This window comes from Rousettus aegyptiacus, unplaced genomic scaffold (assembly GCF_014176215.1).
Source record: "Rousettus aegyptiacus isolate mRouAeg1 unplaced genomic scaffold, mRouAeg1.p scaffold_m13_p_15, whole genome shotgun sequence".
Lineage (NCBI taxonomy): Eukaryota > Metazoa > Chordata > Mammalia > Chiroptera > Pteropodidae > Rousettus > Rousettus aegyptiacus.
In genome coordinates, this window is record NW_023416290.1 from 19,466,381 (window position 1) to 19,483,817 (window position 17,437).

Here is a 17,437-nt window from a genome sequence, read left to right on the forward strand (position 1 = left end):
CATAACTTTTAAAAGCCATCTTAAATTCTAACTCCCTGATGAAGCCTCTATGCCCAACCAGAGTGCTATGAGTTCACTGCTTTCTAAACATCTAGGCACCATTTATGCCCAAGTAGTAATATTCATTCATCAACTGCCTTCAATTGTTTGTTAGTTGTTTGACATATGTCGGCCTGATTTCAGGGATTTGAATATCAGTCCCTCAAGGGTTCGGATGTAGCTGCTGCTACTTCTTCCTCTTCCTCTTCCTCTTCCTCTTCCTCCTCCTCCTTCTTCCTCTTCCTCCTCTTCCTTCTTCCTCTTCCTCTTCCTCCTCCTTCCTCTTCCTCCTCCTCTTCCTCCTCCTTCCTCTTCCTCTTCCTTCCTCTTCCTCTTCCTCTTCCTCCTCCTCCTCCTCTTCCTCCTCCTCCTCCTCCTCTTCCTTCTTCTTCTTCTTTTGTTGTTGTTGTTGTTGTCCCTCCCAGAATCTACATCGGTGTCAGGTATACGGGAGTTGTTTAAAAAACACTCGAGTCAATCAAAAATTGGCACAATTCAGGGGTACCATTTCCCAACCAGGAGCACATTAATAAGAAAGCCTCCAACCTCACCAAGAACAGCTACAACAGCAACACCAGCAGAAGCAACATGCATTGGATCCTCGGTTGCCCACCCCTTGCTGGCCGGGAAGGGGGTCTGCTGTCTCCTGAGCTGCCGACATCTGCCGCTTCCGCATCTCCATCCGTTCTGATCCCATCAGCTGCAACGACAAAAGTAAAAGGGGTTGGGATGGGGGCAGACTTAGCACCATATAAGCCCAGAGAGTCAGCTGTCTGAATCACTGAGGAGACGTAATGTGACTATACCCAGGTCATTTCTGCTAATTCTGGTAAAATTTGGTATTTAGAATCCATTAATTTATCAAACATATATTCAATGTCCAGCATCTGCCAAACACTGTGATAAATTTTAATAAAATTTCAATGGAAGGTTCCCTGCCCTAAGGTGCTCACAGTCGAATAAAGAAAACAAACACCGACAACACTTACACTGGAGACGCACAGTAGGGGCATTTCCCAGCTCCAGGGTTCCCTTTGGGCTGAGCCAACAGGGAACAGTTGAATTAGGCTGCCCATGAGGCTGGAGCACAGATATGGGACGAGGCCACACCAAAAATGTCAGGCACACAAACAAACCAGTATACAAGGAAACGTCAGAAGGGCAAAGACAGCAGGGATGGCTCCACTTACAGTTATAAGATAGTCACAGGGATGTAACTGTACAGCATAGGGAATATAGTCAACAAAATTGTAATAACTGTATGGTGACAGATGGGTACTAGACTTACGGTGATCACTTCATAAGATATATAAATGTCAAGTCACTATGTTGTATACCTGAGACTAATGTAATATGGTATGTCAGCTATATTTAATTTTTTTAAAAAAAGAGGGAGGATGGGAGTACTGGGAGGCCACCTGGTTTTGAAGTCTCACTGACAGATTCAGATCTTTACTACTATAAAACCTTGAAGAAGGTACCCAACTTGGGTATGTGCAGAGCACTTAGAGCCTGCCTGATACATACAACTGCTCAGTTATTCTCAAGGAGAGAGGCAGACTGTGGCTTGTGGCCTGCTCGGGCCTGTCCTGCCCTCCATAGAGATAGTCATGCTGGCCTACCTCAGTAGAGATCGAGCCACTGGAAATAAGGTCTACGCCTTTCGACCTCTCTCCTTCTTTTGAGGACTACAAAATTGATTGAAATAGAGAAACATAAAAGTAATATAAGAAACAAGAAATTGCCGAGTCCATTTTTACTTTTGATATTATCACTGAATTGTCGGTGGAGTAAAAGCAAAAACTAAATAAAAGCTACATTAAAGAACCTCAAATAGGACTGTGGAATTAAATTCTATATTTGTGATCCTATCCAACATTAGATTTATCTCTTCCTACTATCATCTATTTTTATATGCTATTGGACTTTGCTTTAGTTATTATAGTTTTATTATATTTTTATATTAAGTAGGTAGTGTTCTCATGAATTTAAAAAAAAATTGTTTTTGGGTGTTCTTATCTGTTTTGTCTTCCAGTTGAATTTTGGAATAAGCTTGTCAGGGTCCAAAGATATCATATTGGGATTTTGATTAGGACACACTGAACTTATAAATTTATTTATGAGAAATGTCATCTGTTTTAGTACCTGCCAAATAAGGGGTGACTCCTCTAAATTTACTCTTTTTAAAATTTTATTGAGATGTAAGTTTCAGGACAACAAGAGAGACCTGTCAAAGTGTTTTCCTGTCCCAGAACTGGTGTGGCTCACTTAGCCAAAAATGGTGGCAGAGACATTGGCCCAACTCAGCCCTGTTTCATGGGTACCACTGTGAGATGGACCTCCTCTAATGTAGCTGTGAGAGAAGCACTGGGCTACTCTGAGCATCACATTTTCACCATATCTGTGCATTTCAGTGGAGACATAGACTGACTTTATTCATAATGCTGAGGCGCAAGGACAAGCCACACAATCTCCAAAGATGCTTTGAGCAAAAGACACTACAGGTAATTGTTATTTTCTAGGAGATACTGATGCAACCTGCCTTAGTTAAAAAAAAAAAATCCTAATTGCTTCTCAAAAGAAAGATTGTGACATGATAATGTCAATGGATTTCAAGGGATTGCAATTTGAATATCTTTGCAACATTGGGCCTTCCCAATTAGTACATGGAATATCTTTTCATTTAAATCATCCCTTATGTATAGATAGTTTAAGAGTTTTTCTCAAACAGATCTTACATATTTATGATGGACTAATTTCTGAATATTTTATAGATCAATTTTTGTTGCTGTTGTAAATATTTTCCCCCAACCCTCAGCCACGTTTCTAGTTTTGTCAGAGTATAGGAAAGCTAAGGATATTATATCTGCCCTCTCTCTTGAATTTTTTTTCTAGTTCTAAGTCTTTCTGTTCACTCTCTTGGATTTCCCAGTTAGATGATTATATTGTCTATAAATAATCACACTCGTCTGTTTACTTTTTGTATCTTTCCAAGGTGTAAACATTTTTACTCTATATAGGATATATATACATAGAGTAGCAATACTATTAGGCACTTTTGTGTTTTTCATGACTTTAAGGCTAAAATTCACAAACTTTGCCTGCGAGTGTGACGTGTGTTGGAGGCATCTGGAAAGACGGTAACTTTACCAAGTTAAGCAAGCTCTCTTCTTTTACTTACAGAGTATAAAATAAGTTGAGCCAGCCTATCTTATTAGTTAACATCTTTTATTTGTTTGTACACACATATTTCTTTGTAAATCACTGGAAGAATCCTAATGATTTTGTGAGCAAACTTTTAGTGAACACCATAAGGTTACTCATGACAATTATGCCCTCGGAAATCAAAGGCAAATTCCATCAGAGTTTGTTCTTATACATTTTTGAAAACAGCTTTTTGAGGTCTAACAGGCATACAATAAACTGCACATGTTTAAAGGGCATAATTTGATAAATTCTGACATGTATGTACCTGTGAAACCACCACCAAAATCAAGATCACATCATCACCCTCAAAAGGTTCTTCAAACCCCCTGAGAATCCCTCCTTCTTGCCCCTCCCTCCTGCTCCTGCCTGCCCTAGACAATACTGATCTGCTTTCTCTCGCTATACATTGATTTGCATTTTTAAGAATTTTGTACAAAATCAATCGAACAATCTTTTTTGTCTGGATTCATTTACTCAGCATGATTATTCTGCAACTGTTGAGTATATCAATCATACATTGCTTTTTTATTTCTGAGCTGTACTCCACTGCATAGATGTACCATAATTTGCTTATTCCTGCACTTATTGTTAGACTTACACCTTTTTGATGGTTGCTGAAAAGACTGTGTGTGTGTGTGTGTGTGTGTGTGTGTGTGTGTGTGTGTGTGTAACATTGTCTTCTTTTGAAAATGAAAGTCTTTTATCAGCTAAAATGAGAGATGTTTGTTTCTGAGACTATATTAAAATTCACTGCACTACACAATTCTAACATGTTTCTAGTTTCCAGTTTCTTTTTGGATGTCTTCTCTTTTCATAGTTTCTTCTTTTCTTTGAGTCACTATGGTATTTTGCTTTTCCTGGAAAAGAAGCCCCATCCATTTCATCTAATTTTCAAATTTACTGGAACTTATCATTAGTCATCTTACAACCGTCAGAATGAGATGCTTTAAATTAAATGCTCACTTAAAAGACAAACAAGTAGCTGCTTATGGGAAAGTTGCATATTTAGTCACTAAATAATGTAGAGAATTAATTTTTAATGTGATAGCTAATTAATATGAATCCTAACAACTTTTATTAAATGAATGCTACCAATTTATAAAATTTTAAAAATATGTCTGTGGAATACATGTTAATTCAGTTAGTCCTTTCAGACTTATATATAATCTGATTAGCCAAACTAGCTTCATGTATCTCTTCCTGTCTTCACCACGTCTGTGGGAGAACTCTGTACACATTGCATTTCCTAAATAGCATGGAATCAGTACTTCTCTGATACTGCTATTCTATTTCTCTTTTGGTGCATGTCTGGCATAGACTGTTGGACATAACTGCAGTGTATATTGGGATGACTCATGCATGTCACATGCATGATCTCCCAACAACTGGCTGCCTTTGCTTGAGGATCCTGAGGCTCAGAAGTGAGATAAATATGAGACCAATGTTGGCAATCTCAGATGACTTATTCTATAATTTATGGCATTGTAAAAGCAGCCTGAGGAAATGGCAATAATACAAACTGGCAGTTTGTTAAATATTCAGATCTTAACCAATAGATAATCTTACTCAAACATGGCTTTTCCAAATTCTTAGGAACTCAGTATTTAAGAAAATGCTTTCAAAGTTGGGGTAAAAAGAAGGCAAACTCTTAATCCTGATTACAGTTTTTTTTAAAAAAAGAATTTGAAATCAAAAGCAGCAACTGGTTAGAAAAAATTTAACCCAACCATAATTAGCTCAAAAAAGTTATTTATTATTTTCTGGTAAACTTAAATTTGATGATTAGATTTCATTAATAGCTGTTTATTTTTATTATAGTTTCCAAATTCTGAAAATAGCCATTACTAAATAACACACTGGGAATATGATGAAACATCAATATTACATGAAAAAATTCTTACGTCTTAAGGCCTAAGACCTGAGTTCCTGTTCCATAAAGGTACAGAATCATAGACAAGATCCCAATGAAGGAGAACTCAAAACATTAAAGGACATATATTTAAAACCAATTTAGCAACTCTTAGAAACCTGATTGTACCATCAGGGCACAGTTTAAGGCCCTGAAAATGTTAACTCTAAATGCAAGGAAATCTGAGAGAACAGATTTCTCCAGAGGTGGCCAAAATCCTGATCTATTTATACATCCTCTGAGTTATTTTTTTTTTTTTTTTTTTTTTAACAAACTTTGGCTCTTGAAATATTTCCCTTCTGGGCAGTACTGCTAGGTAGATCATAAGTGCTTCTGGACAACAAGAAGTCTGTCAAGGCAAAGTGCTACTCAAAGTATTCATTAATACTACCACCGTTACCTGCTGTAGACACAGACCTTAAACATCTTGTTTAGTCTTCCTTATTTGGTTATCCTGTATCGAATACAGTTTACGATTCACTTTCTTGCCCTGTTGTGAACTTGGCAACGGCCTTTACCATTACCCCATTCAAACTCTCGTTCATATATTTTTATTCCTGGCTCCGGTGTCTTGTTGATCCATTCTACCCATCACTCTCTAGAGAGACATCCAGAAAGCTATCATGATGAATGGTACAGAGAAACCAAAGACTAAAGTGTTTGAATTCAAATTCCAGAAGTCTTGGTCAAGCTGAAGTAATGAGTTCCTACTTTGATTTCTTACTCTGTTTCAAGAAAAAGAAATGACACACAAGAAAAATCTAAAAAGATATGAGCATGCCAGAAAACAAGATAAGTATATCCTTAAACCAGAAAGGAAATAGAAATGTCAACGAATGGGCAGAGTGGCTCCAGGTCAAAGGAACAAAGAAACAGACAAAGGCAACACTAGTCTGGATAGAAAAGGAAACTAAAATCGTTCCAGGTGAAATGGGGGCGAGGATGCATTCACTGCTTTAAAAGCTGAGAGGAATCTTCTCTTCCTTACAAAAGAAGTTATAAAAGAAATAATAACTATGGACACCTCTTCTGGGGCTTAAGGATGCTGAGGCCTCGGCACAGGACCCAGGAGGGTACAGACATCATCATGGTCACGAGTGAGCCAGAACTGCTGGCTCTGATATCAAAAATGTCACAATCCCAGCACCATATGGGGCAGAAATGCTGAATTATCATTATAATATGTGATTTTTGGTAGGATGTTCAGATGTCCAGTGGAGGAAATCTCAGTGTTTCATGACAGAGATAGTTGAAAACTAAGGAAGACAGAAAAATAACCAAAAAGATAAAGAAACAATTCCTTAAAAAATGAATGTAGACCAAAATTCCAAAACACACAAAGAAATAAAAGGCTAAGAAAATATAGCCATTAAAATTGTCCATTGGAATGTGAATTTAATTTTATGGAAGAAGATGAAAAATAAACGTCAAAATGCTCAAAGAAATTATTAAAAAATCATTTTTATTTAAAGTAGAAAAAAATGGGAAAAATGGAAATGAAATAAGAACAGGTGCATAGGAGAAATAACCAGGTAGAAGATTCAAGGAAATTATAAAATAGTACTGAAGGATTAATTTAGAATTTCATATAGAGATACTAAGAGATAATGAGACAAAAAGGGGTACCACCTCCAGAATGGCGGTATGAGGGATACAGACCCTCTCTCCAGCAAAACAGTCATTTAACTGGCATGTGCACATATATATTCTGTATATTACATATATATAATATATATATACTAAAAAATCTCTGGATTTTAAAATAAAAAGTTATAAGAATTTCTGGAGTTTTTAATAAAAAGTTTTAAAAAGTCTCAGGAAATTGACCTACATATAATGTAGTTAACTTAAATGTAGCAAATGGAGAAACATTTATTCAAGAAAATTTGAGCCATGACCTAGCCCCCATCTTTCCCATTCCCAGCTTTGTGTGCTAGAAAATGTACCCAGGGCTGGTCTAGCCAAGAAGACATGGGTGTCTTCTCCCCCCGTTTTCATTGTAGGGCTCTGGCTTTACCTCAGGAGAGTCAGGCCACCAGCATCTCTCATCCTTCTCTAGCTCTGAGTTGCAGAACCACTATTCCACTTGAGCATGGCCAAGAATGGTTCCCCCTCTTCCCACCTTGTCCTCATTCGTAGGTGTAAATTCTAGCTTGCTGGTAAAGCAAAGATTCTAACTGAAAGATGCAAGCTGGGACCTGGGCTGCCGCTCCCATGTTTGCTTATAGAGCTTAGGTGGAACCTTGAGAGAAGCAGGCTGCTGTCACCACTCCCAGCTCGGGTGTAGTGGTGCCAGTGTTCTTTCTAGAGTGGGAGGCAGGCCTTAGGACTAAGAGCTCCACCGGGGACCTTATTTGTATTGAATCATGGAAGAGTTCATGCCTAAGAGCATTGTCAAAACCATTAGAGATTATAGAGAGCAAGCATTTAGAGGTGTTGTTAGGTCCATGATACTGGTACCAACAGGCACAAAAACAGTCAGCCTACATTCAATAGAATCAGCAAGGGAAAAGGACACAGGTGGAGACTGGAGAAATCCGTGTGAAGGCTTCTCTCCGCTTGTTCTCTCTGATGAGTAATCACACAGAGCACACTCTTCTTTAGCAACAAAAACAAAAAAAACCCACATGAACATGTGGTGATGTTTCTGCTCAGGAAGCCCTTAGAGATTCAACACCCAAGATTTTTGTTGGGGGCGGGGCTGGTCCTGTAGGCACCTTCTGGCTAGCACATACCAAAATTCCAGATGTCCGGAAAAAAAGCAGGTATTCAGCACAAAGCAAATTGTTCATGCAAACACTCTAGGCATCGTGAACTACTGCTATCAATTAACTGTTAACTGAAAATACTTTGACAATTAATTTTCCAGCCACCAGCCAAGGGCCAATATTATCAACAGGACTGAAAAGATTCTATGAATAGCAGTGTCAGGCCTATTATGTTAATACTTTCCTGCATAGGGACAGAAAAAATATCTAAAGACATAATGGCTATGAACTCCCCAAATTTGATGGAAAACACATAATGTTCAACTCCAAGTAAGATAAACTCAGAGATTCACACTCAGATACATTATATAGTCAGATGTTGGAAACCAAAGATAAAAAGAAAATCTTAAAGTAGCAAGAGAAAAATTACTCATAGTGAGCAAATAAATCACCAAAAGATTACTACCTGACTTCTCGTCATAAACAAGACACCAAGATGCAGTGGGATAACATATTCAAAGAGCTAAAAGATAAAAACTGTCAACAAAGAATCATATCTAGCAAAGCCAGCTTTAAAAAATGAAGGCAAAGTAAAGATATTCTCAGGTAAACAAAAACTGAAAGAATTTATTGCAAACAGGCCTGCCTTATAAGAAATAATAAAGGAAGTTCTTCAGGCTGAAAAGAAGTGACAGCAGATAGTAATTCTCACACACACACACACACACACACGCTCCAGTAAAGGTAATTATGTAGATAATCATAAAACCTAGTATGATTATGTATTTGTTTTTCTTTAAAGAAAAAACTGATTTCTTTTAACTGATTTTAAAAAGCAATCACAAAAAGTATCTATAAAGTTCTATTGCACCTATTGCATGTAAGAATATACTTGACAATAATAATAAAAAGAGGAAGGAATGAAGCTGTATTAGAGTAATAAAATGACAACAAAAGGTAACAGATTCACAGGAAGAAATGAAAAAAAAACAAGAAAAGGTAAATAACAAGGTTAATGTTTTTTTATAAAAAGAAATTATAAATATATTTCTGTTCTCATTTCTTTTGACTGCTTTAAAAGATAGGATTATATAAAGTAATAATAATAATAATGTATTATTGTATTGATCACATATATATACTTAATAGTACAGTAATAATAGCATAATAGAAGAGGGAAGGAAGGGAGCTATATAGGAGTAAAGTATATGTTACTGAAATTAAGTGAGTATAAATCTGAAGTTGATTATGATACTTTAAGGTGTATATTGAGAGCTTATAGAGGCCATTAAGAAATTAGTTCCAACACTATAGTGAAAAAAATCACTAAAGAAATTAAAATGTTACATTAGAAAATATCACCTTAAGACAAAGGAAGTGAGTAAAGAAGGAGAAGAGAAACAAATTAGTCATGAAATATACAGAAAACAAAAAAGCAAAATGCAGAGGTTAAGTCAAGTCCTATCAATGATAACATGAAATGTGAGTAGATTAGATAGTACAAGCACAAGGCAGAAACTGTGAGAATGGATAATAACTTAATTTGACTATATGCTGTTTATGGGGGACACAGTTTAAATTAAAAAATACAAACAGATTGAAAGTAAAAAGATGGAAAAAAGATCTATCTGGCAAACAGCCATCATAAGAGAGCCAGAGTGGCTATGCTTATAGCAAATAAAATGCACTTAAACACAAAATATTACTAGAGCTGAAGAGGGGACAATTTGTAATGATAAGAGGTTCAATCTCTTAGGAAGATATAATAATTATAAATAAATATAAATATAAATATATACAAGTATACAAAGATACAAAGCCCCCAAATACATGAAGCAAAAATGAACAGAACTGAAGGGGAAAATAGACAGTTCAACAATGATAGTAGTGGAATTCAATACTTCACTTTCAATAATGGCTAGAACAACTAAGTAGTAGATCATTAAGGATATAGATGACATGAGGATACTATAAGCTAACTAGACATACCTAGATATCTATAGAGCACTCCACCCTATATCAGCAGAATACACATTCCTCTCAAGTACACATGAAACATTCTCCAGAATAGAACTGATGCTAGGCCATAAGAACTTAAACAGATTTAAAATGATTAATGTTATTTTCCAAACACAATGGAATTTAGAAATTTAAAAAAAAAAAGATATTTGGGAAATTCAAAATATGTGAAAATGAAACAAGCAGGAATCAATGAGGAGATACTGCTCTTGCAGAAATTCAAATAATTATAAGGGAACACTATGAATAACTGTATCTCAAATTTGAAAACTGAGGTGAAATGGAAAAATTCCTAGAAAGACACAAAGAATCAAAGTGATTTAATATAAAAAAAGAAAATGTAGAGATTGAATTAGTAATAATAATAAAAAAAAATCCCACAAAGAAAAGCCAGACCAAAATGACTTCACTGGTGAATTCTACAAAACGTTTAAAAATTTACACCAATTCTTCATAAGCTTTCTCCTAAAATGGAAGAGCATACTATCCAGCTCATTTTATGATGCCAGTATTACCCTGATACTAAAACCAGACAGAGACACCCTAATCAGCCCTTAGGAATACACTTGCGAAAATCTTCCATAAAATACTAGCAAACAGAATCTAGCGACATGTAAAAAAGATTATATACCATGACCAAATGAAATGAGATTTACTCCAAGAATGCAAGATTAGTTTAATATCAAAAGTCAAACAATGTAATAACCATATTAATAGAAAAAGGACAAAAAATATATGATCATTTCGATAGCAAAATATTTGACAAAATCCAACACATTTTATGATAAAACTACTCAACAAAATAAAAACATAAGGAAGCTTCTTAAGTTTATCAAGTGTATCTATAAGACAACTATAGCTAACATTCTACTAAATATGAAAGACATGTGGTATTTCTCTAAGTTAGAAATAAGCAAAGAATGTTTATTTTTGGTACTTCATTCAGTACACTGTATTGGAGGTTCCAACAGGGTAATTAGGCAAGAAAAAAAATAAAAGGTATTCAAATTAGAAAGGAAGAGCAAAACTATTTCTATTTACAAATGACATGGTGATATATAAAGAAATTTCCAGGATCCATTTAAAAACAATTAGAAGCAGTCTACGGTCATGCTACCCTGAACAAGCCCAATCTCATCTGATCTCAGAAGCTAAAGCAGGGTCAGGCCTGGTTAGTACTTGGATGGGAAACTACCTAGGAAGACCAGGTGCTTTAGGTGTGAAAAATAGAAAAATAAGAGATTATAGCTGACAAGGTCCTCGCAATCTGTGAGATCAATCAACGGTTGCCTCGCCTAAAAAATAAAAAAATAAATAAATAAATAAACAATTAGAAGTAATAAATAACTTCAACAAAGGCTGCAAGATACAAGGTCAACATGCAAAAATCAATTGTATTTCTATACACTAGCAATGAACATTCTGGAAATGATATTAAGAAAATAATCCCTATTATAATAGCTTCTTAAAGAATAAAATAATTAGAAATAAATTTAAAAAAGAAGTGTAATATTTGTACACTGAAAACTACCAAACACATTGAAAGAAAGAAAGGAGTATCTAAATAAGTGAAAAGGCTACCATGTTCATAAATAGAACACTTAATATCATCAAGATATTGATACCCTCTAAGTTGGTCTGTAGATTCAATGAGAACCCTGTTGAAATACAAGCTGCCTTTTTTTTTCAGAAATTGACAAGCTTAACCTACAATTTATATGGAAATGAATGAGACCCAGAATAGTCAAAAAAGTTTTGAAAAAGAAACACAAAGTTGGTGGTTTTCACTTCCTGATTTCAAACCTTATTACAAAGCTACAGCAATTAAGACAGTATGGTACTGGCATAAAAATTGATCAGTTGTGAGTGTGGAAATAAACTCATATTTATGGTCAACTAATTTTTGACAAAGAGGCCAAAACAGTTCATTTGTCTTTTCAACAAATGGCGCTGACATGTGGATATCCACACGCAAAAGAATGAAATTAGACCCCCACCTCGCACTATACACAAAAATTAATGCAAGTGGATAATAGATCTAGAATGTGTGATTTGTCACTCACACTGATATTAATTAGGTTTCTCTAACTTACAACAGTTACAAAAGCTTAGAATCTCAGAAATGACAATGACACAATGAAAACGCTTTGTTTAAATAGTACTAATTTGCTTATATTGTGTTTGGGCATATAAGATTCTTCATTCATTTATTCAATAAATGAAAATAGACATAGAAAAGTAGAGTCTACTAACAACAAGTAATTTTTTTATTCGTCCTACGGGTAATATCAGCTATCCCTCTGAAACTAAGCACAGACAGGAGTGAAACTTCTGTGCTTAGCAGAGTAGATGGTAAGAGAAGATATGTTGTGAATGAACATTTAAAACAAAAACAGATGCTTTGTTTTAACATCATACCTCATATAAAATAATTATCTTTGCTATGCTAGAGTTTTTTTCTAGTCTTTTTACTGTATTATATACATAGAAAAAATAGTTCCATTAATATCATATCTGAAAGCTCCAAATTGATGAGCAATCTTCAAGGCCAATTACAAGAGTAATGCTTCATATTATTATAGGCTTTATGAATTACAAGAGACTTTAATATGTATTACCTCATTTCTTCTTCCCACAACTCCACGAACCAGGAAAGACAGTTATTATTTCCAAGGCTTAAAGAAGCTTAACTAATTCCCTGAGGTGACACAGATGACCTGTAACCTACGTCACCAAGCCCTCAATCCAATGCTCTTTCTGCATACCAGCATGTCAGTCCAAGTGACTGTCAGAAATTTAGCAGCTCAATATATACACATACATTTTAAAATACAGTAATATGATAATATTTCCAGTTTTGATGTTTACTTTTCCTCTAACATAATCTAATCAACTTAATTTTATGTCAAGGAAGCTAAAGTGATTTGTCCATGGTCCCATGGCTATTTGATAATACGTACGGAACTAGAATCCTACAAATTAGTAAAACACGCACACGCACAAAAGCACATTCCTTCTTTCCAATACATTATACCATTTCCTATGAGCTATACATATTTTTATAAACAGTAGCATGCACTTAGATATTTAGACATTCCAACCAGTTTTTGATGTTTCTTTTGGCTCCCAAACGCAGAAATCATTTGCAAATGCAATTGACAGATATAAGATTTCATCGAAGGCAAAACATCAATTTAAATCTGAGTTTGAAAACAGTAAAACTAATTTTAAGCAAACAAAAACCCAAAGTAAAATAGGAATACATGCTGGTGAACATTCAACCATGACTCTACATCCAGGACATGAAGTACATGGAGAAATTACAGCTCCTCTGCACGCCCCAATTCTTCTCCCATCCCTAGAAGTAACCAGCATTAAGAGTCTGATGTGACTCTTTCCAGGACCATTTCTATAAAACTAAAGCATATAATTTACTTTAGTTTAAAACATAGTTTTAGTATGTTTACCTAAATGGCATTAGATGATATGTATGATTCTGTGCCTTATATTTTTTACTTTAAAGATGTCTCTTAAATCTTCATTGGCAGTACATATAGCTCCATCTCATTCATAGTATCTCTCTCATAGTTTACATGACTAGATGTATCATAATGTATTTACTCTCTCCAGAGACCATAAAAGATTTGATTGTACAAAAGTGCTAAACTTCTGAACCATAAGAGATAATACAAACAAGTATGGGAAAGTTTAAGTACCATTAAGAAAAATAATGCAATGAGTTGAAATACATTAAAATATGTGGAAATCCATAATTTCATAATGATACTAAAAATAGCTCCTGATTACTTTTAGAAAATTTTAGGGAATCAATTGATTTTGAAAATTGTTAAATAAGAGCAAAATAATCAAGTTTTTATCCTGCCTTTCCTATACTAAGATTACTTCAGGGTAGCCTAATAGTCGATATGGAGAAGTTCCTCTGTATAATATAAAGTTTACTAGCTAGTAAATGAAGAAGTTAAACACACACAAACACACTATATATAAATATATTCTATGAAAAATGTTCAGTTTTACCAAAAGCAAAATTTAGAAGACTATTAACACTCTCAGTGGAGTATCAGAAAGAGTAGCTGAAAACTGGTTTAGTTCACCTGAGAGGAGAATGAGAATTGTGTGAGATAATAGAGGATTGTATAAATATTTAAGATGAAAAATAAAAATTAAATATGATTCAAGAATAAAGATCAAAATTACATGGCAGAAATCATAGAAGGAAAAGAGATGCAAATTAAAACCAGGTATCACTTCCACCTCACACCTGTTAGAATGGCTGTTACCAAGAAGACAAGTACTAACAAGTGTTGGAGAGGTTGTAGGGAAAAGGAACCCTTATATACACTGCTGGTGGGAATGTAAATTGGTACAGCCACTATGGAAAACAGTATGGAGGTTCTTCAAAAAGTTAAAAATAGAATTACCATAAGACCCAGCAATCTCTCTTCTGGGTATCTACCAAAAAAATTTGAAAACATCGATCCGTAAAAATATAGGCACTCCAATGTTTACTCACAGTGGCCAAAACATAGAAATAACAAAAGTGCCCTTTGATCGATGATTAGATAAAGAAGATGTGGTACACATGTACAATAGAATATTAGCCCTAAGAAAAGATGAAATACTGCCATTTGCAACAACATGGATGGATCTTGAGATTATCAACTAAGTGAAATAAGTCAGACAGAAAAAGTTGTGAACCATCTGATGTCACTTATATGTGGGATCTAAAATGGAAGCAACAAATGAACAAGACAAACAAAAACTCATAGACACAAACAGTTTCGTGGTTACCAAAGAGCAAGCGAGGAAGGGAAGTAGTTGTAAAGGGGGTCAAAAGCATGGTGAGAGAAGGAAATTTAACTTTGAGTGGTAAACACATAAAGCAATATACATATATTATTGAATTGCACATCTGAAACATATATTTTTATTAATTGATTTGTCACCCCAATAAATGTAACTAAAAAATAAAACCAGGTATCACTTTGTACATAATGGATTGTCAAAAAATTTTCAAAAATAATTATCTATTGTAACTGAGAATTTAGGAAAATTTGTTTCAATCTCAGCTCTGCCAGTGATTAGCTACATAACCTCAGAGAAGTCATCAGTCAGTTCACCTCTCTGAGTCTTCGTTCTCTTACTCTTCCAGGTAAGTAACCTGGAAGTGAAGCGTAAATGAAGTAAAACCAGTAAAGCACTTGAACTGTGCTTGTAACATGGAGTGAGCACTCAATGAATCTTACCTACACAGTTATTCCTAAATAGGGATTTGTGGTCTCTGTTGCTATTATGAATGGAATCTTTGTACCTATCGTGAGATTGGTCTAGAATTTTCTTTTTGTGGCCATCCTTGTCTAGTTTAAATCATCTTGCTCTACTCTCTGTTTAAAGTAAACTGGAAAGATTTCCATCTGTTCGAGTGCACTGAAACATTAGAATCACCTGTTTTTTAAAGCTGTGGTAGAAGCCACAAAATCATCTTATCAGATTTGCCAAAAGTTGGTCTGTAGTTCTATTTTCCAAAAAACTCATTTTAATTTCTGCCTTCATTTCCATTGTTCTTTATCTTCTTTCTTGAAAACTACTTTGTTAGTTTTCTCCTAGCTTCTGGCATTAATTCTTAATTCATTTATTTTTGGTCATCAGTGTTTTTTAATTAATGCATTTAGGGCTATAATTTTTATCCAATTACTGCTTTGACCATATTCTAAGAGTTTTGATATATGGCACTACTGTATCATTCCAAATAGCTCAGATCTAATTTCAGCTCAGATTTCTCTCCCTACCCCAAGGGTTTTTATTTTTAATTTCTTGACTAGCCTGTAATTAGCTTGAATTTTTTTTTTTGCACTGTGATTAGAAAATGTGGCCTGTACAACTTTACCATTTTTAAATATGTTGAAATGTTTTTTGTAACCATCTTCATAGTTTTTTTAAAAATGTAGCTTATTCAACTATAGTTTTGTCTTTTTCCAGAACGTCATATAAGCAAAATGATACAGTATGTAGCCACCTCTAAAATTTTCCATTCATTTTCTGAGATCGTAATGTCATTGAATGCAAGTGCCTATTAGCTTGGCTGCTTGCCTCACACTAGAATCATGACCTCCCAAACCAGTGGTGTCCCTCTGAGTCTTTAAATATTTTAGAAAGATTCTTCAGGTCTTAATAGATATAAAAAGGCTGTTAACACATAGAAAGCATCTGATGTTTCACAAGAAAGGTGATTTATAAACATGAGAAATTTTATGCAGCTCCCTTAACTGAGATACTGAAGAATGGGAATGGTAGGAATAAGTAGGAATATACCACATGATAATCATCCACGCTACAAAGTCACTCAATCATTCTTACCAGACTTGTGTTTCTGTATGTTGCAAAAGTAACTGATTTAAGTGTTGCCCCCTTTTCGATTTTCACATTCAAGAAATTACTAATGAAGTTAAAATGGGGCAGGAGGAGAAGACAGAGAACCATTTTTGGGAATTGTATAGCTTTCGTAATTCCAAGTATACCAACTATACTAGATTGATTACAAATAAGGAGAGTCTTCCTCCTAAACCACAAATATAAGACCTCTTGCATTAATTATGCTAGGGCACGCTAATTTTACCTATTTCCTCAGTTGTGTCCTATAAATATCTCTTCCAAAGTATATTTTTTGAGCCTGTTCAAATGATCAGGTCTTTGTTGCAGCTCTGTATTAGGAACAAAGCTCCCTCCTTCATGAACTACATCTGTTCATTTTTCTTTCGCTCCTTTCAGAGCTCCCAAAGACTGTGGTACCCAGAAGCATGAAAACAACCACGATATTCCAGGAATAGTCTCTGTGCTGCAGCCTCAAGAGACACTCTCATTTCTTTGTTCTCTGCAGGAATGTTTCTGAGTATTTAGCATAATTTGCTCCTGATTTTACCCTCTTTTTGGTCTTCCTGCCTTTTAAGTTTCTTCAGCTTGGGAAAGATTTTTTCTAAAATTATTTTCCCCTGAATGCAGGATGATTGTTCACAGATATCACATTTAGTTATATGACGTGGGAGAGGGGTGAGTGTGAGTGTGAGCAAGTGCTTCTGCAAACATTTGTTCTTAAAGTTGCGTGCTCACCTGTGGGTGGTGGTAGAGGAAGCTATGATTCAAGTCTCTTTCAGCCTGCACCTCTAGCTTCTGGAAGAATGGGAAGAAATCAAGTGAACAGGCTGAGGAAAGGGAAGTGTCGAAGGGAGGTACCAACCCAGTATGATGAACACCAGGCTTCCAGAACATGAGGGAGCTGTTTCTGAGGATGCTGTTTAAGGCTGATTAATCCATAGGAAATTTCTTGGCTGCTCATTCTCTTTTATTCGAGAATCTACACAATGAAGTTTAAAAAACAAACCAGCTGAAAACAGCAGTGCTATTTTCACTGCTGAATTCTCCCTGAGTTTAGCAACAGGTGGATACAGCTTTCCTGTATCACATATTCCAAAGATAAACACCTGATCACCTGATGTTAATTAAGCCACAAACAGGCCTTCTGCCTGCCCAAGACTTC

General features: G+C 35.2%; 1 protein-coding gene and 1 pseudogene across 3 annotated transcripts in view; one reads left to right on the forward strand and one right to left on the reverse strand.

Moving 5' to 3' along the window:
- RGS20 (regulator of G protein signaling 20) overlaps window positions 1–17,437 on the reverse strand; it is a 59,240-nt gene that overhangs the window by 17,948 nt on the left and 23,855 nt on the right. For 2 of the 3 annotated variants that reach the window (XM_036232847.1, XM_016146075.2), the window contains one exon: window positions 591–739. In XM_036232847.1, coding sequence (XP_036088740.1) covers window positions 591–736 — 146 coding nt within the window. In that variant the 5' untranslated portion in view covers window positions 737–739. Of the gene's footprint in view, window positions 1–590; window positions 740–1,028; window positions 6,561–17,437 lie in introns of those variants that run through there. The other variant, XM_036232848.1, reaches the window with a different exon arrangement.
- Window positions 10,983–11,102, forward strand: LOC118612320 (annotated as a pseudogene).